This window comes from Tasmannia lanceolata, unplaced genomic scaffold, assembly GCF_043159265.1.
Source record: "Tasmannia lanceolata isolate RefF3 unplaced genomic scaffold, GAP_Taslan_0.1 ptg000012l, whole genome shotgun sequence".
Classification (NCBI taxonomy): Eukaryota; Viridiplantae; Streptophyta; class Magnoliopsida; order Canellales; family Winteraceae; genus Tasmannia; species Tasmannia lanceolata.
Window position 1 is genome coordinate 21918885 of NW_027518689.1, and position 27706 is coordinate 21946590.

A 27706-nucleotide genomic window follows, 5' to 3' on the forward strand; every position below is an offset into this window, starting at 1 on the left:
TAAATAGTACAAGGAGAGATTCAATAGAAAATTAATTGAAAATCCATTATAATGTGACAGTAGGTGATTGAAGAACGATTACACGACCGACCCGACACTGGACTCGTGATCGAGGTGAGTAATAAGGATTACTATAATGGGTTATTCACAAACCCTCTTGGATTCCTATTGATTCTTTTGATTCCATCCATATTAGATTACTGATGTAGTATCCCAAAAGAATTATGAATCCAGTATATTATCGAAATTTGAATGTTTGAGGATATAATCCCTTATTGATTCTTCTAACTTATTATTGTATTGAACTCGGTATCTTCATCTATTGAAACCCATATTGAATATCGAACCATTGAATATTGGCAATACTTGAGAAGTTATTTCTGGACCCAAGCCAATGGGGAATGCATAATACATTGGCAGACTGAACATTCTGAACTAAATTATTGGCCAATTCTAGACCCAGTCAGTGGGTCGCATAATACCCTGATAACTGTCGACAATCAAATTTCTGAATAATAATAAACTAAGATATTTCTGAACCCAAGATGTATTGAATTCTGATATTGATATCTATATCGAAATACCATCTGAAATTTGATTTTGACCATTTGCTTTGATTATCTCTGTAATTGATATTCTATCTGTTAGTGTATTTCTTATTACTTCACATGAGCTTTAGCTCACCCGTGCTTTACAAATTTCAAATCTTGAGGCGTGATTCCAGCACGAGGTTGGAGTAGCAAAGGGAGATTAACATGTGGATGAAGACTTTTATTTTAAATTTAATTTATAGAGTGAGTAGTTGTTGGTATACATGTTTTAATTCAGTATTTAGTTATTGGGTTGAGGGTGAGAGTTTGATACTCAAAGATTATTTGTTTAACTGGTTTCATGGATGGTTATGGATTTTATTTATTATAGTATTTGAGCATGGTTCTGTTATATAGGTAGCCTTGCATGCTTGTAGAGTTTCTTTACAGGTATGTGGCGCTGTTATGTTCCAAGCTGTGGCGGTGGTTTGGGGCGTGACACCCGATGAGCCTAAAATGCAGAGGTTGCGAGAAGAGAAAAACTCTCCATCATGTTTCCTTTCCTGACCCAACTTCCCTTAAAAATAGATTATGTTTTTTTCTTGATAAGCTTAAAGTAGTTTGGTTGTTATTAACAACCATATGATTCCACAATCATGAGGGCATCCCAACCATCCATCTTTGCCAAGGCCACCAAAGGTGAGGATTTATCCTTAGATGATAAAGTCCAAAACAACCTTATTTAAGGGTTAAATTTTCAAATAAATGTCATATGTATCAGAGCTGTCACCAGCCGTTCATGGGTCAAACAATAATCGGGTTCTTGATTTAAAAATAAAAACTATGATAATGACTAAACCAACCTTATTTAAGGGTTAAATTTTCAAGTAAATGTCATATCTACAGGATCTGTCACTGCCTGTCACATAGGTCAAACAGAAATCGGGGACTTGTTCGAGAAATAAAAAACTATGATAATGGCCAAAACAACCTTATTTAAGGGTTAAATTTTCAAGTAGATGTCATATATGCCAGACCCGTCACCAGCCGTCACACACGTCAAACACTAATTGGGGTCTTGTTCAGGAAATAAAAATGATGATAGTGACTAGAACAACCTTATTGAAGGGTTAAATTTTCAAATAAATTTCATATCTACTGTTAAATTTTCAAATAAATGTCATATCTACCAGACCTGTCACCCATTGTCAAACACGCAAACACTAATTGGGGACTTGTTCGGGAAATAAAAACTATGATAATGACCAAAACAACCTTATTTAAGGGTTAAAATTTTCAAGTAAATGTCATATCTACAAGACTTGTCACCCACAGTCACACACGGCAAACACTAATTGGGGACTCGTTCGGGAAATAAAAATTATGATAATGACCAAAAAAACCTTATTTAAGGGTTAAATTTTCAAATAAATTTCATATCTATCCGACTGTTAAAATTTTCAAATAAATGTCAAATCTACCAGACGTGTCACCAGTTGTCACACACGTCAAACAATAATTGGGGTCTTGTTTTGGAAATAAAATTACGATAATGACCAAAACAACCTTGTTTAAGGGTTAAATTTTTACATAACTGTCATATCTACCAAACCTGTCACCGGCCATCTCACACATCAGACACTGATCAGGGTCTTAGGAAATAAAAACTATGATAATGACCAAAACAACCATATTTAAGGGTTAAATTTTCAAATAAATGCCATATCTATCATCACCAGTTGTCACACCGTCCCGTCTAGACGATTTGGCATAGGAGGAAAGTCCAAAACCAACAAAAGGTGGTACGTCGGTCATCGGACAAAGATCTAATAAGTAATACCTACATTAGATTTATATATGATTTCTAATAGCGAAAGGTGCTCTTTCCGTCTAGACCACCTTTCGCTAGCTAGAGTTTCATCCAACAACATAATGGCTTGGAGAAGAAGGGACACCGGTGGCCGTTGATTGTCTCCAGCCATTGGAGGTCTGCAAGTTTTACATTGAAATGACTTTGAAATGATGAAATCCTTCTAAATAAGCAGTAAGAATATCATTTCCCACTAAATCACGGAGAGGAAAACATCGTCGTATGAATCCTTAAAAGTTCCCTAATTTGGATGGAAAGAAACACATTTCTAGTGCAAATTTTTTTCATAGATTTTTTTTATTTTAACAATTTAGAGGAAATATGAGGTGATTATAGTTAACTTAGAGTGATATTATCTTAAATTGAAGGTCGGTCTCCTAAGTAAAAATTGACTAGGGCTGGTTCTTGCTGTCTTCCTCCTGTGTGAAAAAATAATAAATTTTAGAAATTTCTTTCCTTTCCACACTTTTTTAGGAAATTCTACCCGTCGAACTGTTTTCTTACCCTTCCAAACAGAGCCTCAAGCCCTTAACTTTTAAGTAATGGAAAAAGGGAAATGATATCCCTCACACCCCCACCCCCCCCTGGATAAAACCCCCTCCATAACGTTATTCGTTAGGTTTTAAAGGCAAATGAAAAAAGTTAATAGTGGTGAATTTATCCTAAAGCAGTAAACCACTCCTCACAGTAAAGGGGGGATTTTATCCGTTTACGGGAGGGTGAAATATCATCGCCCTAGAAAAAAACTAAAAAATCTCATAAAACCTGCGTTATACTCTCTCTCTCTTTCTCTCTCGCCTGCGTTACACTCTTTGCATCTCTCTCTCCCTCTCTCTCCCGAAGAAAAACGCCCGAGCTTCCTAACTGTAAACCCTAAACCCTAGCCACGGTAAGATGAAGAAGAAGAAGCTGCGTATGTTCCAGGCGGAAATCTAGGTATTTTTATTTCATTTTATTTTTTTTCATTTCTTTTTTTTTTTAGTTTTTATTTCTGTTTTGTCTTTGAAGCTATGCCATTTTTTCTCTCATTTTCCATCTCTGTTTATTTTTTATTTTATTTTTTCTGCTTCACCTGCAGAAGATGAAGAAGAATGTATGCCCTTTGATTTCTCCATAAGTTTTTTTTTGTTTGCGCTTTTCACTCCTTGATTGTTTTTTTTTTGGGACACCTTGTCTCTTTCTTTGTGCTGATAAAGAAGAAAATGGTCCCTTCAATTATCGTCATAAGGAATAGAATACTTCGATCACCGTCAAAGGGGATGATATTTACTTTGATCTCGTCGAGGTCGAGTTTCTCGGAGCGAAACGAGAAAATACTCTTGGAGGGGCTAATTCTAGCCATAGTTTTAAATTTTGGCCGAAACGTTTCGTTTCGGCCGAAATATTTCGGTTTCGGTGGAAACCGAAACGAAATTCACTGTGAGTCGGAAAAGTACCAAACTTCGCCGAAACGTTTCGGAAATTTCGGCCGAAACGTTTCGTTTCGGTAAAATTTCGGTGAAATTTCGGAAATTTCGGTGAAACGTTTTGGTGAAGTACAAAATTTCGGTGAAACGTTTCGGAAATTTCGAAATTTCGGTGAAATTTTTACAAGATTTCGTCCGAAATTTCGTACCGAAACCGAAACGTTTCGGTTTCGGTGATGACCGAAACCGAGATTTAAAACCTTGATCCTAGCAACCCAAAAGTTCTCAAGGAACTCAAAAGCTTAAAAGTCAATTTTCATTCAATAATTTAAGAAGCCCGTTACAATGCTTTGATAACATCTATTTATAAGAAAAGAAACCCTAAAAGCTAACTTGAAACCTAAGCAACTAATTAATTTCAGTCGTTCGTAACTTAAATAAAAGTAAAAAAAAAATCCTAAAATAGAAATATCTTAATAGACATGTATTACGTCTGTAAATCATCGTAACTTCCTCAAATCACGTCCAAATCTTATGATTTAGGTTCGTTAGATATGTAATAAAAAAACCTTTCTAATAATACTAAAATCTAGCTAAATGAACAAGATTTGATGCCTGAAAAGTAACCTACACATAAAATGACAAAAATAAAATTTGAAACACAAGCGACTAGTTCAGTTAATGACAAACCACACGTTCTTGTTAGTTTTTGCATGCATTATTCTTCCTGGTTTAAAAATACTAGTCCTCAAGTTTTGAAGTATAGAAGAACATTCATCAATCAAAACTCTCGAAGATGAAATCTGGTACATAATCTCCACGACGGAAAGATACATGTCTTGACCTTGAACATGCGTGAATTTATGAGTACCCATTGAAGGCTTCAACTAGGATCTAATAAAAATGAATCAATATAAATTGATATAGAAATCGTTATATTATTTTTACATTTGTCCATCTCTTCCATCTCCATTGATTCACCTAGTATGCTGTCATATCCATTTTTTTGGTTCTTCGTTCATGATTTTATAAGGCACATCAATCATCATTTCAAGTGATTATTTGATCACTTTGTTAGCATTAATAGCTAATAACTTGTTGTGTAGATGTCTTGCATTATGACATTATACAGGACCCTGATGTACTATTGTGCACAACCCACACTCTGGTTGAGCTGATATATAAGCCACATATTAGGGTTGCGGTTTGTTGGTTTTTCTTTGTGCTTTCATAGTCGAGAAGGAGAGTTTTGTAGGCCTAAAATCATGATAGTGGAACTCTTCTCTCGTAGACGCATGCACAATAAATCTTGTCTTATTGCTTTGTGTGATTGTGTTTCTTGTATTTTTTCTTGATGTTTGCTGCACATCGTGTTATGATTATATTTTAGAAGATATTTCTCGGTTTTTCTACGAAGTGGTATTGGAGCGATTAGGTTTTGTGCGGTTGCAGTGATGACGAGAGCCAAGTTCGAGGTGGAGAAATTCAATGGGGTAGACAACTTCTGCCCGTGACAAACAAGAGTGAGAGATCTCGTAATTCAGTAATGTTTGGTGAAGGCTTTGTCAGGCAAAGATAAGAAACTAGAAAAGATGACTGACAACAATTGGGAAGAGCTGAATATGAAGGCGGCTTACGTGATCCGTCTATGTTTGGCGGATGAAGTTGTTTACAACGTAATTGCTGAAGCAACTACAATCGGGATTTGTAGTAAACTCGAGAATCTCTATAGGGAGAAATCGCTCATCAACAAGTTGTTTTTCAAGAAGCAACCATATGCTATTCGGATGAAAGAAAACACAAGCGTACTAGGGCATCTCAACACTTTCAACGTCATGGTCTTAGAATTGTTGAATGTTGGGTGCAAGCTGGAAGAGGAGGATATGGCACTACTTCTCTAAATCTCTTGGTGTCTATCCCAAGCTCCTATGACCACTTAGTCACTTCCCTTTTTTTTGGAAAGGATACCTCGATCACAACATGTTGAAAAAAGAGATTGTAAATGCATCAGAAAAACAAACTAATTTTTTCCTTTATCCCACCCAAAATCCCAGTTATTAGATTTCATTAGTTTTAAAAATTAAATTTAGGTGATTTAGAATCATATACCTTAAGATCGGAATAACGATATTTCTGCTTGATCTACTCCCAATTCGGTTTCCGATCTTATCTCGATAGAAACCCCAGAAACTGAAATAGTGGCTTTCCTTGAATGCACATACGGAGTCTCTAGGATGCCTCTTGTCTAGGCTCCAAGCCAAAGCTCCAAGATATAAAAATCCAAAGGCTAAGATGGATAAGATGAGAAAGGAGAGACGAGAGAGAGGAGATTTCTTTTGAATTTTCGTAAAATCACCTCTCCACACCTTTTGCGTTAATATAAGGGGAAGGGAGTCCTTCTGACATAAAAACAAGTGGGCCCCTATTGTTCTAACATTTTTGCAATTTGGAGTCCATAAAGGGCTCCTCTCTCTCTCTCTCTCTCCAAATTCTATTTCCGTATTTCTCTCTTAAATCTCCCTCATTTCTCTTGGCTCTTAAAATTCCTTTCATCCTTCCTTAGCCAATTAGAATTCCAACTTTCTCTTTCTCTTTATCCAAAATTAATTAATTAATTAGACAATTAATTAATCTCTCATACACCGCTACTATGCTATATGCAGTTGAGTGCATACACTAATGCTAGTGCGCATATCCTCTACTCTTACACATCATTAAATATATATATGCTCATGCTCTCTTTAAATCCGGGACCTAAATTCTTTAAGAACTCTCACTGGTCAAGCGAGTTATGAGTGGGATCATTGTAGGGATCCGATGACCCATCCTCCAGGACTCAGAGTTCTACTGCGACCATGCTCTTAAGTCCAACTATGATTGCACTTAGGCAAGTGGCTCTTAGATTGCCAAAATACCCTTTAATCACATCTTCATGTTTAGATCCTTCTTCTAATCCTTATTTACTAGGCTGGGTCCTATGGGGGGTAGACATTTTTTACCCCATGGGCCCGCCACATGGTATACCTTCCGTCAGTGAAGCACAGATATGGGTACGGGGTGCGGGTACAACACGATACGGGTACGTGGATACGTGATTTAAAAAAAAAAAGGATACGGTTACGTGGGGGTACGCTGAATATAATATATTTTTATATTTTATTATATATTTATAATAATAAAAAAATTAAATATTTTGTTAAAGAATTCAAACAATTTAATTAGAGAACAATCAAATAACAATAACATCACTAAAATCTAATATTACTTCAACAAAATCTAATATTACTTCTAGGTTGTTAGGTTTTTAATTACGGGATATATATATGTTAGATATTTTGATATATTCAACCCTCCTTTTGTTAATTGGGACAACCCCTCTATTGTAAATCTATAATTTTCGATTTAATTCGAACCGGGTGCCACTTGATGCGTACACAAACCCCCAAATTGGATTTTCGTTTTGTTTGCTGTTTGGGTGCGTACCGGGTACGTACCCAAAAAGTAGCCAAGAGCACCCGCACCCGATACGCACCCGACATGAGTGTGTGGGCCTCCCGAGAGTACACATGCTTCTTAGCCTTCCTTTCATCAGCATGGACCCACAAATGCATTTGCAAAAACCATTTGAAACATATATATATATATATATATATATATATATATATATATATATATATATATATATATATATATTTGAAAATTCCTTTGATAAACTTTTTATCAAATCACTTGGCTAGATTTCATATGTCCACGCTGTGATTGAAATCGTAATGACTTTCCTCTTTTCGAGGTGGCATATTCCTTATTGGGCATTACTATTGATCTTGTTGGGTTACTCTTATAGTCCAGCATATCCGAATACAATTCCTGATCGAGAAATATTGTGAGGCTGACCAAAACTAGAGAGCAGACCCACATACCATCATGACCTCTCTGGTCCAAGGAGACAAAGGGTCCCGTCTGAGTGAAAATGGGAGAATTTATGATCCCTATTCATGCTGGAACATCATTTTTCATTCATTCGATTTGACTTGGTGCGTTCTCCAACACGATTATTGTGAGAAGACATCCACAATAATTATCCTGGAAACCCTACCTAATGAATCTCATTTCTTTGATAGGTGTAATAATGGTACTATTAGTTACAAGAAGCAGATAACCTTACCCTTATTCCTTGTCAACATGTTATTTTAAGATGTAGTGATCCCATTCAATGCGTAAACCCTTTACCGCACCCATACTACCTGCTTGGGGTCTACTACCTCAGTGACTGAGATAAGCATACCAATGTGTGTATGGAGGGCTTGATACCAATTTTGTACAGGAAGGGAGATGTCTATTCTCAACCCCAACTAGGAACGTTTTAGGCTTGCAAAGGACTGGAATGCCATATCTCTCTGCCCCTTTGGATCCGTGAATCCATGGGCATGACATCTTACTTCTACTTAGGAAAACATGTATTCAATATCAAAAGCACATTACACATTCCTTTTAATTTACTCAAGAAATTTCATGAAATCAATCAATTAATAAAGGTTTATTACATAAACACTGACTTTTAGGGCATATACACTAACAATCTCTCACTTTTAAAGCCCGTCATTACATCCTAAGACTCATTCCCTCTAAGTGTTTGTCAAATACTTTCTGACTAAGAGACTTGGTCAAGAGATCCACCCTGTCCACTGAAGCAATCTTTGTAATGGCTACATCGATCACGTGATACTTCTGAAAATATTCTTTGACTTCTGGTGAGATTTCGGCTCCTCTGCTTAAGCTATTTCTCCACTGTTTTCACAATTCAAGGTAAGAGGTTTCTCCACAAAGGGTACAACCCTAAATTCATCCATGAACTTCCACAACCATACTACTTACTTTGCCGCATCACATGTAGTAAATGTATTCTCCCTAGTTGTGGAGTCCAGTGGGGTGTCATGCAACTTCTCTAACTCACTGCTTCATTAGCGAAAGTAAACACGAAACCATATGACAATTTCTTGTCATCGACATCAGACTGAAAGTTCGAGTCAATATATCATGAGAAGATCAAACCATCTCCTTCATAGACAAGCAGTAATGTTTTGCTCTCCTGAGGTACGTGATGATATGTTTTACTACTGTCTAGTGCTTGGGACTTGAGTCAGACTTCTGCTGACCACATAGAGTAATAGATATCTGGCCTAGTTCATTACATGAGATACATCAAACTTTTCACAACTGATGCATAGGGAGTGATTCTCATCTTCTCCTCTTTAGACGTCTTTGGGGACATCTTTTTAGAGAGCCTGTTTCAATGCCTAAAGGGAAACAACCCTTTCTTGGAATCCTCCATATTAAACTTAACCAAAATCTTATTGGTATGACTCTCTTGGAAAGTCCTAATAATCTATTCTTCTGGTCTCTAAACACTTCAAGACCTTGAACGTCAGACGTCTCTTCTAAGTCTATCATAGCGAAATGACTAGATATCTATATGTTTGTATTAAATAACATTCTTACATCATTTCCAATGAGTATAATGTCATCTTTATACAATACTAAAAAGATGACAACACTTTCGCTAACCTTTTTATAAACACTTGTGTTTTTATTAGAAGCCAAATTCTTTGATTGCCTCATCAAAACGGGGTTCTAACTGCGTGTTACTTGCTTCGATCTATAAATGGACTCGAGCAACTTGCATGCTTTTCGATTACCCTCTTCATTAGCCTCCAAACCCCCAGGTTGGATCATATCTTCCTAAATATTTCTATAAAAAGGCGGTTTTGACGTCCATGTGCCAAATCTCGTAATCATAATACACAGCTATTGGCAATAAAATTCTAATTGACTTAAGCATGGCTATAGGTGGAAATTTTTCCTCATAGTTGATTTGATTCGGGGAGGGGAAATAGATGATTGAGGGGAAAAGAGAAGAAGGGAAAGAAGAAAAGAAGCGGTTGATAAACCCAACCGGAAAGGGTGAGGAAAGTTGGGGGGGAGGGGGGGGGGAAGAGTAGGAGAAGAAGGATAGAAGAAGAGAGGAGGAAGAATAGGGAAAGAGAAAGAGAAAGAGAAGAAGAAGAAGAAGAAGAAGAAGGGAAAGAAAGAGAGAAATAAGGGAGAAATGTATTCTCAATTCATTAATTCATCAAAGGTTCTCTAAAATCCGTAATACATGAAGGCCTTATATATGCAATTGAAATAACGAGAAAATAAAATAACTTGGAAAATAAAAGCCCTAAAAACTAAAACATGGAAATCAAAATCTTAGAACCTAAATGACATGGAAATAAAAATCCTAATAGTTCTAATGGGCAAATATGCCTTTTATTGGGCTTACGATTTGCATCAGTCTCCCCCTCTTGAAAAGAACTCGCCTATAGTTCTATTCCGCCCGGATCAAATATGTAAATGACCCACTCTTGCAATAGGAGTAGAAGGTCGTCAAAGTCACCTTGATATAGGCCATAAAAAGCGGTCTATCCCGGTAAGTGCGACGGAATGGAAAAGTGGCAATTCGGCTGAGGCCAATCATGGACTGTAAATGGTCACTCGCAGAAACCGCATAAAAGATCTCGACCGTGTCAAATGTAATGCCCAAAGCAACGCCATATCCATGTGAACAACATCTACCAAAATCTCCTCTGTAATAGTGGGGCCATATGTTGTTTTCTTTTTCATAGTTTTGTTGTTCTCTTTTTCATATATTGTACTTTGACCATCTCAGTCTTTTCTATTAATATATCTAGCTACCAATTAAAAAAAAGTGGGACCTTTTGCAACATCAGTATCCTCAGTAACAATGCTTATCATGGCCTATGTGTCTGCAATCTCTGAAATAGGCTCAGTCTCAGTATGCTCGGCAACTGGATCATCAGTGTCAGCCCCATAACCAAGAACATCCGGCCCATCACTAGCATCATCTGCGTCTGGCATGTCTTGGGGTTCAACAATATCGGTCATGGCATCTTCCTCCCCTTCTTGAGATGTAGCCTCATCAACTGGGGAAGAAGGAGATGGGTAGGCTGAGCATGAATTCTTAGTAGTCGTGGCCTCTCTCTGGGAGCCTTAAGCCCAAGATGCTTGTAAATGCGATTCAAGGTTACTTTCATATCAGCTATCATGGCCGAGTGCTGATCCAAAGTAGCTTGAGTGTGTTGTTCTTAGTCTCATCGGGGTTGGACTTGTCTTTGCCTCTGATGATATTGATAATAAGCCTTTCGAGTATATACCTTTGCGAACTCACCACGGACATCTTGCCATCGCCTAAAACAAGGCATGCCTAAATCATTGCGCTCTCACAATAAGTGTCTCCATTTCACCTTGGCATCTCTGCATACCGTATCCTTGACTCGACGAATGGTCATTTGATGATCATAACCGTAGCACTTATGGTATGGATCAAGAGCCTTGATCCATTGTAGACATGCAACATCGTAATCTCCATAGGGATAGCAGTAGGTCTCAGAACCATATAAATATGGAACCCATGATGCAGTAATTGTGGGGCGAATAAATTTCGCATGGCCCCCAAATAGATTCTGTGAAAATCAGACGCCAGATCTGTCTGTGATGTCAAAAGGAACAAAATTCCTTTTGCGGATCTCGGATCGGACTCTCGGATGGCCTGAATCGACGGTCGGACCAAAATCGACAGATGAGGAAAGTTGCATGAAGTAGTAGTTGTGCCTGCCGTGGGCTGTTGAGAATAGGCTGGATAGAGTATAGACTATTCAATTCGTCCTGGTCAACTCTTGTGTTGACAATGAGGCCAAATTTTGAACGAACATTGCCCAAGTGAAGATAGAGAAAATGAGATGGACAGAGGAAAGAGAAAGTGTAGAGAGAAAGTGAAAGTAAGACGAGAGAAAGAAGAAAGATAGACCAAGAGATGAGAAAGAGAAAATCCGAACTTATTATTTTTTAGTAAGCGTGAACTTACTATTTATATTAAATCTGGAAAAAAACCCTAGGACTCAAAGGAAGGGTGTTGGGTGCTAGTTTTAGGATTTACATGGGACTGGTTTGGGTGGAGATGGAGAGGCCGAAGATGAAGGTGGCTGGTGGTGGTTGCTACAGAAGTATGATAAGTGTGTGCGAAGGGAAGAAAGAAGAAAGAAGAAGAAGAAACAAGAAGAAGAAAAAAAACAAGAAGGGAATGGGGCATGCTGAAAGGGAGAAAGAAAGAGAGGGAGAAAAAAAGAAAGATAGGGAGAGAGAAAAACAGGAAGGGAGAGAAAAAACAAGGAAAGAGAGAAAGAGGCATGGAGACAAAAAGAGATAGGGAGAGATGAAGAGAGCTGGGATTTTGCGGATCTTTCTCTGATATCAAACTGATGGGATCTAGGGAGGGGAAAATAGAATATAGAGTGGAAAAGAGAAGGGGAGGAAGAAAAGAAGCGGTTTATAAACTCAACTAGGAAGGGTGAGAAAAGTTAGGGGGGAAGGACAAGGAGAAGAATAATAGATTAAGAGAGGAGGCAAAATAGGGAGAGAGAGAGAGAGAGAGAGAGAGAGAGAGAGAGAGAGAGAGGAAGAAGGGGAAAGAGGGAAGAAAGAAGAAGAGGAAGAAAGGAAAGGAGAGAAATATGGGAGAAATGTATTCTCAATTTATTAATTTATCAAATGTTCTCTAAAATCCCTATTACTTGAGGGCCTTGTATAGGCAATTGAAATAACCAATAAAATAATATGGAAAATAAAAGCCCTAAAAACTAAAACATGGAAATAAAAATCTTAGAAACTAAATGACATGGAAATAAAAATCCTAAAAGTTCTAATGGGCAAATATGCCACGTATTGGGCCTATGACCAAACTGATGTGATGCAGGGATGGGAAAATAGAAGATAGAGTGGAAAAGAGAAGAAGGGAAGGAAGAAAAGAAGGATTTTGTATGCCCAACTGGGAAGGGTGAGGAAAGTGGGGGGAAAAGAGAAGGAGAAGGAGAATAGAAAAAGAGAGGAGGAAGAATAGGGAAAGAGAAAGAGAGGAAGAAGGGGAAAGGGGGGAGGAAAAAGAAGGGAAAGGAGGAGAAAAATAGGGGAGAAATATATTTTCAATTCATTAATTCATCGAAGGTTCTCTAAAATCCCTAATACATGAGGGTTTTATATGGGCAATTGAAATAACTTGGAAATAAAATAACATGGAAAATAAAAGCCCCAAAAACTAAAACATGGAAATAAAATCCTAGAAACTAAATGACATGGAAATAAAAATCCTAAAAGTTCTAATGGACAAATATGCCTCTTATTGGGCCTACGATCTGCTTCAATAGTCAATTCCAGCCTTCCTTCTAATTATTGCCCTTTGCCACCAGCCTAACCGTATGTCTCCACCTTTTCATCTTAGCCTTTCTTCCTCTTATAAATTTATTTACATCCAATGGGCTTAAATGCCTATAGTGGAGCTACTATAGCCCAAACCCCATTGGAATACATAGAGTCCATCACAGACTTCATTGCTTCTTGCCACTTATCCGCATCGATGTCCGACATCGTTTCCTTGTAGTTCTGGGGATCTGGCTCGACCCTCTCAGAGACCATACTATATACTTTACCCAGATAGACAAGTCCATTAGGTGCCCCGATTTCCTTAATACTACGTCGAAGTGGAGGTATTATCATAGTCTTGTAGGTTCTTGCTCACTACTCTCTTTTCCCTTTCTATTGGACCTTCGGATTGCTCTTCTAAGGCAATCCTATCTCTCTTGCTTGCATTGAGTATGAATTCCTCTTCCAAAAATGTCGTATTCCTGCTAACAAAACAATTTTGCTAATTAGGGTTATAAAAATAATAACCTTTTGTTTCCTTAGGGTATCCAATAAAGAGGAGTTTCTCAATTCTCGTCTTCAACTTTTCAGCACTAATCTTTTTTCACTTGAGTTGGACAACCCCAAATCCTCATGTGACTGAGTGCAGGTTTCTTACCGATCCATATCTTATATGAAGTCTCTGGCGTTGACTTCGTTGAGACTCTATTGAGAATATAGAGCACCTGTTCCTTTCCCAACCTTTTTACGAGGGCAATTAATCCTAGAGCTTTGATTGTAGATTACCTTGACGGATTTGCGAATCTTAGAGTAATTACCTCGTTTTTGTACGAAGGCAGTTACCTCAGAATTGCATTTGATTTTATTCGCCTATCCTCTTTGGTTTGCTCCCACTATTTTCCAGCAATTGATTATGGGGATGAGCTAGTTTGGTCTCTGGAGCAAAGTGATAAATTTTTTGTCAATTATTTCTATGCAAACATCAAAGGGTTTCCGCAGGTACTGAATTCCCAAATGTATCGATATCTCATCCTTCATCTAGATCCAATGCCTTCTTTGGTGTGGACTTCATGTTAAAATTTGTAGTGGCGACCAATTTGTCACTTTACATGTTTGTGAGGCTTGAGACTGTGTACATTGCTGTTTCTCGCTGGTGACTCCTCATCTATTTATTTAATGTCCAAGAGCTGTTGAAGTTTAGAATTATTTTGTGGATGTGTTCAATGTTATTGTTGATGTGACATAATTGTCTTATGTTGATGCTCTGTGGAATTGGTAGCATTATGGGTTATGTGGAAGGATAGAAATGACTGTTTATTAACAATGTTCTTAACCTTGTTATTAATGTAATTAAATGGGTTATTTTTGAAGTTTCTGAGTGAGCGTCAAAACATGAATGCTTTGAATGTGTGATTTTACGAGAAATTATTTGCAATTGGGTCCAGATTAGCCAGAGTTCTCCCCGTCCATTAGGCTTCTTGTATGGGCTCCCTCAAGTATTGGATGGATTAAGTTGAACTTTGATGGGAGCTACCAAGTTCATAATCAAGGTGATACTCAGGTCAGTATGCGATTAGCCAGAGTTCTCCCGTCCATTAGGCTTCTTAGGCTCCCCCAAGTATTGGATTTATTAAGTTGAACTTTGATGGGAGCTACCAAGTTCATAATCAAGGTGGTACTCAGGTCTCTATGGAAGACTTTTGGAGGGGTTTTCTCTGACCCTAATGCTGGGTGATTCTTTCATTTGCAGGTCCTTGTGGGGACTGCAATGCGACAGAGGCTAAAGTGTGGGCGATCTGGAGTAGAGTTATATTATTGGTTTGTACTGGTGCATAGAAGCTTTGGGTTGAAGGAGATTACCTCAACATGATTCGCTGGCTAAAAAGGGGGACTCATCCTCTTTGGAGGTTTGGGCCCTTGTTTAGAGAAATTTATGGTATTTTTAGGGATGTTCACTGCTCATTCTCCCACATCCACTATGAAGGCAACCCCTTCTGATTGCTTGGCAAAATTTTGCCTTTTTTCTAGTTTGATTGTATGGCATGAGAGCCTAACTTATTTTAGTTTTTTTCTTTCTGTTCTTTTATTGTTCTTATTCTCTGATTGGTTCTGTTTTTGTATGCTGGTTGCTTTGGCATCCTTTACTAATAAAACCTCACCTCACCTCAACTCAACTCAACTCAACTCAACTCAACTCAACACAACAAAGCCTTTGTCCCAAACTAGTTGGGGTTGGCTAAATGAATCCTTTAGAAAAATTTCATGAAGAAGGTGAAAGGAATCTACCCGGCTATAATCCTGGCTCTCGTACATGAGATTTTCACCTCATACGGCCCCTCGTTCAATTCTTTCGTAGTAATTGGATCCTTTTCCTCGTTCGAGAATCTCCTCCCTTCTTCCACTCTAGTTGGGTTCTATTTCTTAGTAGAGTGGCAAATTTTATGGCCGGCTGCCAACCTGACACCAACCCTCCTCCTTTATCATGGCTTGGTACAGGCTGTGAAAAACATAGGTGGAGTTTAATAAAACCTCACCTGTTCAAGAAAAATATATTTCATTCACTTTTGGTAGATTTGACCTACTTTAATTTGTGCTAGCTGCACGTGATCATTAAAGATATTATGATAGGGTAGACTTACTGGTGAAAAAGTACATTCATCTCAGAATGCACTATCAGTAGTACAAAATTGTCCAATTCCGAATGTGAAGAGTACAAAACCTTGCATGTAGTATATGAGCAGGGACACTGCTTGCGAAAGAGGGGCTCCTCTTCTGATAGAAATGTAGCAGATATCTATAAGCTTTGAAAGGCCACCTTTTATATTGTTGACATTACAACTGTGTTCATATTTTGATAGGAAATGGTTTTTTCCTTGATCTTTTCTTAATGGTAATTCTCCTTAAACTAATTTGTTCAATTTAAGCACTTTAGACTCTTCCTTCCAAACAATCTAGTTCTTTTCCTTTTTTTTGATAGGTAAGCTGGGATCGAACAATGGTACCTCAAGGTTGAGATACAAAGCCTCAACCATTGAGCTACAGGCCCAATCCCCCTTTTTCTTCTTTCTCCTTCGTATCCTTCTCATCAGTTATTTTTTTTGCGGGGAATGCCTGGATGTTGAGCTTTGTATGTTACTCTTCTCTCTATTAATAGCATCTAGATTACTTGCCCAACAAAGAAATGTGACTTTTTTCACAGCTCTAAGGTTGAAAACTTTTGGATATAAAATCTTTATGTGAACATCTCTTATGCATCCACAAGCATTCTTTTGCATCATGAAATTGGTTGAGGCCACGTTTGGATACCTCATGTTTTTGTATTTGTATTTGGATTTGGATATGAGTTTTGGATACAAAATACATCAATCATCTTCATGCTCATGTTCTACGAGAGAGGGAGGGAGGCGTCTTGCTGCTGCTGCTACAAAGTCGAGGAGCAGCGAGGGTGAAGGTAATTGCCACAAATATGAATTTTCAAATAATGTCTTGCAGAACAGATTTGAAAATCAGATCTTTTTTCACTGTTGTAGCTGATTTGGAAATTTAAGGATTTGATCCACATCCAAATCTCAACTGCCAAATGTGAGAAATCCGAATATAAATCTTGTGGGTATCCAAACGTGGCCTAACTGAATTCATACATATAAATCTTGTGGGTATCCAAACGTGGCCTAACTGAATTCATACATTAATGACCATGTAGTTTGTTTTATTTTCAAATGTTCAAATGTAAGTGACTTTTCTGTGCTTTCTGTGTCGTTAATATGCATCTTTTATGATGTTTGTAAGCAGGGGCGGAGCCAGGAATTTGCTCGGGAGGGGGGGGGCGCATAGGGGGAGGCACATTACTCTTTTACACTAGAGAGTTTGTCCCAAGTAAAAAAGGGGGCGAGTATAACTTTTTCCCTTACATTTTTTTTATGTAGTGGGGCCAAATTATATTACACCTGTTTTGATGGGTTGGGCCCACTATTTAACATTCCTAGCATGGCATGGGTAGTTTGTTTTGGGATGGTGAAAGCTCTTGTAGTCTGGTATCATTCAAAAGGTATTGTACACCTTACCATAGATGATCCAAACTGTTCATTTGATAGGCCACAAGGTAAATAGGCTATGCCCGAAAACTCATTTCAATAGGATGATGATAGCTCTACGATGTGTAGTGGAATTGCATATTATGGTGACCTCTATAGAACGGAGGGTTAGGGTCATCCAATGAAAATTGTTTTTGGGGTACAATGTATTTACGATGTGGCCCTTCAAATGAACGGCTTGGATCATCCTATGGTAAATTGTACAATACTTTATAAATTTTTTTGGAGTATACTAGCTTACGTCATATTTAAACTGATATATATTTTGAGTGTATCAATGGGGATTTTATACGGTGTGTGTATGCGTGAAGGCCAGTTTTCTCCTGGGTCCCACTTCAGAGGATGATCAAACCGTTGTTAGGCCACAAATCCACAGTGTCATAGGAGATTTTTAGTTCGCTGGATGGAGAGAGAGAGAGAGGCATTAATTGCAAGAGACAATTTCTGCCAGTTACAATTTCTAACAATTCTGTACACAGATTATTCTAAGTTTAAAAAAACGCTATTTTTAGGAGGGGCAATTACCCCCAATTACCCTCACTTTGTCCATACGTATAATAGATCCTGAGAATTTTTCAATTTTGAGGCGGGTTGGGCGGGGAGGGGGGGTGGCGGCGCAATTGCCCCCCCTCTGGCTCCATCCCTGTTTGTAAGGTAAAGAATTTCTGGCTATTAACTTCCATCACATGCCTTCTTGAACAAACCACATATTTGATCGGCATTATTTTTCGTTTTTTATGCTTTCCAAGATTGCTGTTATTATGCATCTCTTATGATGCTTGCGAGGTATATAATTTCTGGATATTGTTAAAAAAAAAACGATAATTTCTGGATATTAACTTGCATGACATTGGTTATCAAACAGAGTACTGCCCATGTATTTGATTGGCATTTTTTTTCATTTTATGTGCTTTCCAAGATTGCTGTTATTATGCATCTCTTATGATGCTTGTGAGGTATATAATTTTGCCATGTTGAACTGGCCACATATTTGATAGATTTTTTTATTATTATTAAATTGATTTTGCAGAGATTTTATATGATAAGTTCATGCAATTATGGCACAGTAAACTTCATGAGAACTTTGAATCTTGTGTTTTTTTAGTTTGACTCATTCTGTGATGGGCTTGGTTGATGGTTATTTTTGGAGAGAGGTTTCCATATTGATTAAGTCATTAATTTTTATTCACTAACCAGATCCTTTTTCTTTTTCCTTTTTATATGCATGTAGGGGCTGCTGTTTTCCTTGGAAGCTGTTTGTAGATAACTTTTTCTGTAGTTTTCTGCCACTGGATGGAATAGAATGGGCTTAAGTGAAAACCTTCCCTTTAGAGTTGGTCAACTGGCTGAAGCAAAGTCCTTTGATCCAGGTTTTCGTGGTGCGTGGTTCCGAAGCAAGGTAACGCCAAAAGTTGTAATCTGATTTTTCTTTTTAAGTCCCACCTCTATCATATAGTAGTGAACCTGAATTGCATTCCATTTTGCGATCAATTGAGACAGTACTTGGATCCTGTCTGTTATTTTTTTGGTATTTTCTTCTTTATCTGGTTAGATTACACCTAATCATTTGATTTGAGGATGCAGTGCAATACAATAAATCGTTAAAGATGTTCATTGTGATATGGATATTTATGTTGCTTACTTTTTTTTTATTGTAGGGTCCATTTCAACTTGTCTTATAGTATACTACAAGAGCAATTCACTAGAACACCGTATATGAACAAAATACCATTTTAATAGATTAAAACTGTTTGCTGAGAATACAGTGGATAACGTGTCAGTAGAAGGGGACTCTTTGAATGTTATTTAGTGGTTAAATGGATCAAAAAATCACCCTTGGAGATTTGATAGATTCTTTGATGAGATGTTCGATTAGATGAAGCCATTATCTATTCAATTTTTAGCATGTTCACCGCTCGGCTAATGAAGTTGCCGATGGTCTTGCTAGAGATGGAGTTTCGAGAGAGGCCTTGGCATTGTTCGATTCTTTTCCTCCATGATGTTTTCTAGCTATCTTTGTATTATTATTCTTTCTGTTGCTTTCTTTAGTTTGTTCCTTGACAATTATGGTCCTCTTTTTGCATTGCAATTGGCGATCATTCAAAAAAAAAAAAATGAACAAAATACCATTGATTCACTTTTTTGTTGTTTTTTTTTTTTAAAAACCAACGCCAACCAAGCATATTGCAATAATCTTCATAAGTCTTTTTGTCTATCAAAAACTTCCAAGCCTTTTTTTTTTTTTTTTGTTTAATTTGCTTAATAGTAGTGAGAGTTTAGTGGTTCGCTTTCTTATTTATCAATTATGGTCAAGTTTGTTAATTGTTGTGTATTAATTTTTATTTTTGAACAGATTAAGAATTTATTCCTAGACTAAGAGAAGAAAGTACAAAGCAAAATTACCCAAACAATAAGGACCAACCACACATCTGGCATCTGAGGCGGCCACTTTAACCCTCTACAATCAAAAGATTTTGTAAACAATCAGTCACAATGTTGTGTTCTAAATGAATATGGAAACAATTCCAACCTAAATGTTGGAGCTGTTTTTATTAGGTGGCCCAGCGAGGGTGCCCTCCTTTGGGATGAAAGATATTCTTTCGAGTTTTTTGTTTGTGTTTTTCCATCTATAATGGCCACGATGGACTCCAGGGATGGTCTTCTTCCTAATTCATGTGTATCCTGTGTAGATTTGGCAGTGTAACATGATATGCCAAATTTGCAGGTCTTAGATAGATAAATAGTGTTTTCTTCAAACAGTTAAATTCATTAAAGAAAAGGAAAAAGGATACATGAAAGCAAGCTAGTGAGCGGGAACTTCCTTCAACCGATTTGTCATTAAGGAGGAATCATTTGCAATAAACAGAAACGGGCTTGTCACCATGCTAACAAGCTTAGGCCTATTTTTTTTTTTTTGAAAATAATTCCATTAATAGAAAATAGAGAAAAAAAAACCAGTGACCGATATGGTCAATACATGGAAAAGGAAAAAGAGAAAGGGATATTTCGTTACTTGGAAACAATAAAAAATATTGATGTGGTAAAAGATATTTACACGATCATGTGTAGATAGAAGATATGGGGATATTGTGTTACTTGGCATTGAATTGGTACGATCATGTGAAACAACCAATTACTCCAAAAGCTTAACCTGTTGGGGATGGCGTAATTTAAAAACACTCCCCCTCACGTGTGGCCCCACTTTTTAGGGTTGTCCTACACGTGGCACATGTGGCCCCACTTTTGGGTTGGCCATTACATGTGGATTTTTTTTTAATAGTAAGGAGTTTTGAACCTAGAGATTTGCTCTGATGCCATGTGAAACAACCAATTACTCCAAAAGCTTAAGCTGTTGGAGATGGCATTATTTACTCTTTTATACTCTAGCAGATCAGAACTTGGCATCAGTTTATTAGAAAGAATTTGTGTTTTTAATATGTTGTTAGAGATAGATATGTCAAGGGAAACATCTATTCATACTCCTATATAATGTATAATTGTTCAAGGACAACTTGCATGAGGATCCTAGTAGATATCATCGCTTTATTAGGAAGCTCATTTACTTCTCGATTGCGCATCCTGCTATTGTCTTCCATGTATAAGTTGTAAGTCAATTCATGCATCATTCGGCTGTTGATCATTGGGTAGAAGTTAAGCGTATTAAGAGATATGTAAATGATGCACTAGTTAGAGGAAATTTTTTTAGTTATGGATTGACAATATCGCCTTTTGATAAATGTTCGAGTAGAGACTTTTGTACTTTTGTTTGAGAAAACGTAGTAACTTGGCACAGCAAGAAGCAAAATGTGGTTCCATGATTTAGTGCAGATGTAACCTTGCTCACTCAACATGTGAGTTGTTATTGTTGAAGAGATCTTATGGAAGAGATCAAATTTGAAGTTTGCCAGTTGTTGAGTAAGTTTTGTGGAAACACATTAAAATCTAAGTATATTAGACATCTTATGGAAGAGATCAAATTTGAAGTTTGCCGGTTGTTGAAGATGTTTTGTGGAAACATGTTAAAATCTAAGTATATTCTTGGCAAAAATTGCATGATATCATTAATAATTGGGTAAATCTTTCAAAGGGCCAATCTTTCAAAGTAAAATCTTTCAATAAAGAAAAAAACTGCTTCAAAGGGCTATGTCCCTCCCTTCGTTCCCCCAAACGTGTGGTGCCCCCACCATCTCTCTCTCTCTCTCTCTCTCACACACACACACACACGCGCGCGCGCGCACGCACGCACACACCCTCTCTCTCCTTGTGTGGCTCAATCTAAATTTTGATGGGTGCAGTAGCTCTCAAATGTGAATAATGCTGTACTATGGTTTTAAATTTCGACCGAAATCCGAAATTTCGAATTTCGGTGTGGACCAAAACGAAATGGTACCGAAACTGAAATTCCTAAAATTTACCAAATTTCGTTCGAAATTTATAATAAAATAATAAATTTTAATTCCGTTAAACAATTTCGATCGAAATTAATTTCGGTAATTTCGATCGAAATTTTGTCCTAAAAATCCGGCATTTTATTAGCGAATACCAAATTTCGCCTGAAATTTTGGGATTTCGGCTAAAATTTTGGTTTTGGATAAGTCCAAAATTTTAGCCGAAACCGAAATTTAAAACCATGTGCTATAGTTAGAAGAGCTGGCTGTGGTGGTACTATTTCAGATCACTGTTGTAGTATTATTGTTGCTTTTATAAGTCCTTGTGGGAAGTGTGGTGCCGTGGAAATAGACGTTATGAAATATGGAACATGCTAAAGATTGTGAATCAGAGTAATGTTCAAAAGTTCTGGATCGAAGGCAACACTCTCAATGTTATTAGATGGCTCAAGGATGCTAGCTCATCACCTTGGAAGCTTTGCCCCTTCATCATGGAAATGTGAGATATTATTAGTGGCTTGAGCAATTGTATTATCTCTCACATCGATAGGGAAGGAAATGGTTACCTGTACATTTTACCATTTATAGCTTGCTAAAGAGAAGGCAAGTCCCTAGGGTACACAATTGGGTTCTCGATAGAAGGATAAACAACTCTAGGGACCTGTTTTTTAGTTAATAAAACTTGACTAAGAAATACCTGAATTGTTAGCAGCACAACTTATTCCATCTGGACAATCCAACTCAGGAACAATTTCGTCTTGGAGAACAGCTAATAAACTTAGATATTGCTCTGAGGATCTAATAAAGAAGAAAAAAATATCACCGCCACTAATAAGGACAGAATAATGATAAGTAGAAATGCACCAAGAAATCCAATTCAGGTGAAAGTTATTTTCTAGAACACCCAAAAAGGGAGTCCATTGTATGGGGTCATAATCTTTCTCAAGATCTATTTTTAGAAGTATGCCGTTTTGTACCCTATAGCTGAGCTGAACCTCATTGGCTACTCACTCACCATCAAGAACTTGGTGTTTGGCAACAAATTCGCTTTGATTTGTGGCAGCCAAGGATTATGTAACCCTTTTAATGTTCAAAAATAAAACCTTACCTGAATTTTTTACAGCATCCACAGGCAAGAAGGATCGCTCTAAATTCCTTGATGTTGAGTAGTGTAAGCGTAGTTTAGGCATTATGTGTACCTTAGAGGCTATTGTAGTCATTGTACATTGGATGCCCTATTTGGGCCTATACATACATTATATACATGAGGGGCTCCTAGTTGAGACTCTCCATCTCTCCATTCCTCTTCCTCTTTCTCTCTTCCAACCCTAACTCCATTTCTAACATGGTATCAGTGACAAAGGGCAGATCCTAAAGAAGGAAAGAAGAAGAGTCTATCTCACCTCAATCCACGCCTCTCATCTCTCTCGCGCATGCGTATCTCTCTCCCTCTTCCTATTTTCCGCAAAATAGATTTTTCTTTCTTGGTTTTTCCGAAAATCCCTACCCCCAAAGCTCTATAAAATCTCCTCTAATCTTGTTTCGATTCTCAATTCTCTCTATCTTGCCTAAAATTGATGTTTTCCTCAACTCTCTCTCAATATCATCGTAATCTCTCTCTATTAGCGCTTGTGCGCAAGTGTGTTTTGTGGTTTCAAATCCCTAAAACTTCTTCCCTAAAATCTCTCACTGCATCTCTCTTTCTCTCTCACGGCACTTTTTTTTGGGTTTTCAAACCATATTTTATCTCCCTGTCAGATCTCCTCCATGTTTTTCTCCTCTCAAATCCTCTCAGATCTCTCTTTTGCACCCTCATATCTCTCACAATCTCCTCCTTTCTCTCCAGTGCATTTGCGCAAACCCACTTGGGTTTTCCGTAAAACTTCCATCTCTCCCTATCTCTTTACGGAAAAGGGAAAACAAGCCTTTCCGTAAATCCAAAAAAAAAAAAAAAAAAAAGAAAAAATCTCAGATTCCCCCTTCTCTTTCTTTGTCGTGAACACTCTCTCCATCTAAACCTTATTTTCTCTTTCCTCTTTGCCGTGAAAACCAGACAAAAATAAAATAAAATTCATGGCTTTGACCTCTCCAGCCCAAAACGTATTACCCAAAAAAAACCAACCCCAACTTCCCAATTTGTATTCAACTTTATTTGGTTTCTCCACTCAAAACCCCAAATCCCCACCCAAAACCCCAAATCTCAACCCAACTCTCTCACTCTTCCCTTCCTTTCTCTTTTGAATTTATTTGGAAAGAAATCTTCTTCTCAAATACCTTTTGGCATTCTCCAAAACCCTAGATCTACTACCCAAAACACCCAATCTCAACTCCAGCTCCCTTTATTTTCTATTTTCTATTTTCTATATTTTCTGGCCTTTATGGCCTGTGTGTTTGTGTATGTTTTTCCATTGTCGTCTATGCCCTTTCTGTTCTTCTCCAAGGTGCACCCCAAGTGTTTAATGAAATGTCTCAAAGGGGTTTTGTGCCCTGAAAATCTTCTTTTCATTTAAAGTTGAAGGCCTTCGGCCTCCGGCCTCAAATTGAGGGGGACTGTTGTCTTTTATGTTTTCTCTTTCTCTTTCTTTGCTTTCATGCCCTTTGGGTTGTTCTTCAAGGCACACCCCAAGTGTTTGTTGAAATGTCCAAGAGAAGTGTGGTGCCTTGATTGTCTTGTTTTTCGTTGCAAGTTGAAGGTATTCGACCTTCAACTTGGGGAGTGTTGTCTTGTTGTCATGTAGTTCTTCCCGCGGGAAGCGAAAGCGGGAAGTGAAGGCTCCCGAGATTGTGGGAAGCGGGAAGTGGGAAGCGTGAAGGGTGGGGGAAAGCGCCGAGGAATTGCCGGGGAAGCGCGCCGGGGAAGCGTGTTTCCCATTTTTGTGATTCCCATAAAATTAAAATGATGGGAAGCGATGGGGAAGCGCGTTTCCATTTTGGGGAAGCATGATTCCCATTTTGGGAAAGCGTGATTCCCATTTTGGGGAAACACAGTTCCATTGTTGGGGAAGCGGGATTCCCATTTTGGGGAAGCACAATTCCCATTTTGGGAAGCACGATTCCCACTTCTTGGAGAAGCGCCGAGATTCCCAATTCAGAATCGGGTTCCGGGGAATCACGATTACCCGATGCAAGGGAAGATTCCTGCTTCCTTGGTTCTTCCTTTGTTGTCTTTTCTTGAGGGATTCTTGTCTTGATATCTTCCTATCTTGTTAACTTGTCTTTTAGTGTGTTGTCATCTCCGGGCTCATGTAGTCTCGCCCGAGGGGGAGTGTTATTGTCTTCTCTTTATGTTCTTTTTCCGTCTCCTTGGTGGTTGTTCTTCATTGTCAGTTTCTTGTTCGTTGTCTTCTCTAGCGCAATTTTACGCATTATCTGGCTTTATGCCTTATCTTTCTGGGCGATGCTATCCCCATCGTTGGTTGGCTCTTTTCAGACGACGCTTTCCCCATCAAACTTCTTTCTAGGCGATGGTTTCCTCATCGTTGGTCGGCTCTCTTCGGGCGACTGTTTCCCCGTTGGCCTTCGTTCTTGGCGATGGTTCCCCATCGTTAGTTGGCTTTCTTCAGGCGACGATTTCCCCATCAACCTTCTTTCCGCGCGATGGTTTCCCATCGTTGGTCGGCTCTCTTCAGGTGATGGTTTCCCGTCGACCTTTCCGGGCGATGGTTTCTCCATCGTTGGTCAACTCTCTTTTAGACGACGATTTCTCCGTCGACCTTCTTTCCAGGCGATGGTTTTCCCATCGTTGGTGGTCTCTTTTCAGGCGACGGTTTCCCCGTCAACCTTCTTTCTGGGTGATGGTTTCCCCATTGTTGATTGGCTCTCTTCAGGCGACGATGGTCATGCTGTGGACCTTGTCTTAAGACAATGGTTTCTCTATCGTTGGTTGGTTATCTTTTCCCCTTTTCTTCTTACCTCTAGGTGACAGTTTTCTTGTCGACCTTGTCTTTGATGGTTTCCCCATCGCTTGTTATCTTCTATTGGCGCGGTGCTCCTCAGCTGGTGTTCCTGCTCGTAGTGCTTTCTCGTTCTCATGTGCGCGCTCTTAGTGTGCCTATTTTGCTCGCTGGACCGTTGCCGGTTCCTGCCATGACGCCTCCTTTGCTCGTTGATATACAGATTTATTCGCCGTGCTCTCATTCAGAGGGAGCACAGTAATACCTGTTTGGTCGTTGTCGCCGTAGTGCTACTTTAGGGGGAGTTGCTGTTTTTGGTGGCCGTTGATCTCGCTGCTGTACTCATGTGGCCGCTGTTATCTTTTATTATGCTTTCATTATGTATTCACCAGACCATCTTGAGGAGTGTTATACCAATCTGGATGTGTGTCTGGGATTATTGTACTTTTTGTTATTTTTAGTTGTTGGTGTAGCTTTCGTTGTACCAAGCCGGGGTTCCATAGTACATACACTCTAGCTTGAGGGGGAGTGTTGAATAGTGTAAGGGTAGTTTAGGCATTACGTGTACATTAGAGGGTATTGTAGTCATTGTACATTGGATGCCCTATTTGGGCCTATATATATACATCATATACATGAGGAGCTCCCTAGTGGAGACTCTCCATCTCTCCATTCCTCTTCTTCTTCCTCTCTTCCAACCCTAACCACATTTCTAACACTTGATATCCATGAGACTCTAATCTTAAGAATCAAGGCGAAAAATGAAGTTCTATAAGCATTGGATGTTTGCTGGCAGTAATAGAGTTCTTCCACAATAGCCACATCAGTTTTGATGGTTTCCCAGACCTCTTGGAAAAACACCACAGAATAAATGTTTACATCAGGCACTTATCCTTTTTGGAACTAAGATAGTTATAACTTATAAGCATTGGATGTTTAAAGGCAGCAATAGAACTCTTCAACAATCTCCACATCAGGTTTGATGGATTTCCAAACCTCTTGGAAAAACACCACAGAATAAATGTTTCACCACATACGTATCCTTTTTGGAACTAAGATAGCCTTCCTAACCTTTTCCTTTCAATAGGGAAGCTCTAATTTTCTTTGCACATTAGAAAGTATAGGCTTTTTGCCATAAATCCAAGGATGCGAAATTCTACCCCTAGGAGAAAGGTTGGAAAAGAACAGAACATGACTTCTTCTATTTCTTCTCGGAGTCAATTGGCAACCCGTCTTGATTGTATGAATTAGCTTCTTCATTCTCATAGTGGAAGCTCTATAAAAAAAATTTCGGAAGTGCAACAATCATCTCAAGGGTAGGTATCATCGAATCCTCATCAGTGTTCATAATGGAGAGTTATCTGGTAACAGACAGCAATGAAGTGCCTGATAGGAGTTCGGAAAAGACTCCTCCCCGTCAAGCAGAAGTAGAAATCTATCCATACAGCATAAAGTCGGGAACCTAGACCACCAGGACATGTAAAGTTTCAACCTTGGAGAGGGCATCGACCAGTTCCTGATTAGAAATGAAATTTGGGTATTTTTTACGTAGTGGAACTAATCACTGTATGACTAAATTTCTCTTTGGGTCAATTTTACAATGTTAAGATCACCCTCATTACACCAGGGCTCAATGGAGTCTGCTCTGAAATTAGAGAGCTCTGACCAAATTTCATCCCTGTCGTCCTCATCAAATGGAGGATAACCACTGTCACTATCCTGGAAGAAATATGTTCTTTTTTTTTTGTGTATTGGTAAGCTGGGATTGAAATTCCAACCTCAAATGTGAAGAACAAAGCCTTGATCAATTGAGCTAGAGGCTCAACCCCAAAGAAATAGATTCTTTTTTTTTAATAGTTGCCAAAAAGTTTATAATTCATAGAAAACGGAAGACAATACCCCTGAAATTTTCAGAAACGATAGAGGGGACCTAGAGGGTCTCGAAACCGGTTTCGATTCGCCAAGAACCGGCCGGTAAAGGGTCGAACTGGCCGGTCAAATGTCTCGACCGGAAAGAAATAGATTGTTGATGGTGTAACCAAATATTACAACTATTTTTTACTCCCCAAGTCATTATAAGTATTTGCATTTATATTCGATAAATAAAATCTGAGTTCGTGCGGCGTTGCATTTCTTAAGAACACTCATGGATTGCCATATTGAACTGAGCAATTTAACTTTTCCTTGTGATAGTTGTCTTTAATCACAAAAGGGTTCTATGTCGCAAGTTTGGATTCTTGTAAAGCATAAAACCTATATGTTTATTAATA

The 27706-nt window shown here is 38.3% G+C and overlaps 1 protein-coding gene across 8 annotated transcripts in view; it reads left to right on the forward strand.

Annotated features, from left to right (window-relative positions):
- Positions 1 to 3062: 3062 nt before the first annotated feature.
- The window catches only part of LOC143887713 (uncharacterized), a 63760-nt gene continuing 39116 nt past the window's right edge, over positions 3063 to 27706 (forward strand). The window contains exons 1-4 of one of the 8 annotated variants that reach the window (XM_077391871.1): positions 3063 to 3336; positions 16039 to 16188; positions 16854 to 16953; positions 18387 to 18554. In XM_077391871.1, the coding sequence (XP_077247986.1) occupies positions 18459 to 18554 (96 nt within the window). In that variant the 5' untranslated portion in view covers positions 3063 to 3336; positions 16039 to 16188; positions 16854 to 16953; positions 18387 to 18458. The remainder of the gene's footprint in view (positions 3337 to 16038; positions 16189 to 16853; positions 16954 to 18386; positions 18555 to 27706) is intronic. The other 7 variants (XM_077391864.1, XM_077391867.1, XM_077391868.1 and 4 more) reach the window with 7 other exon arrangements.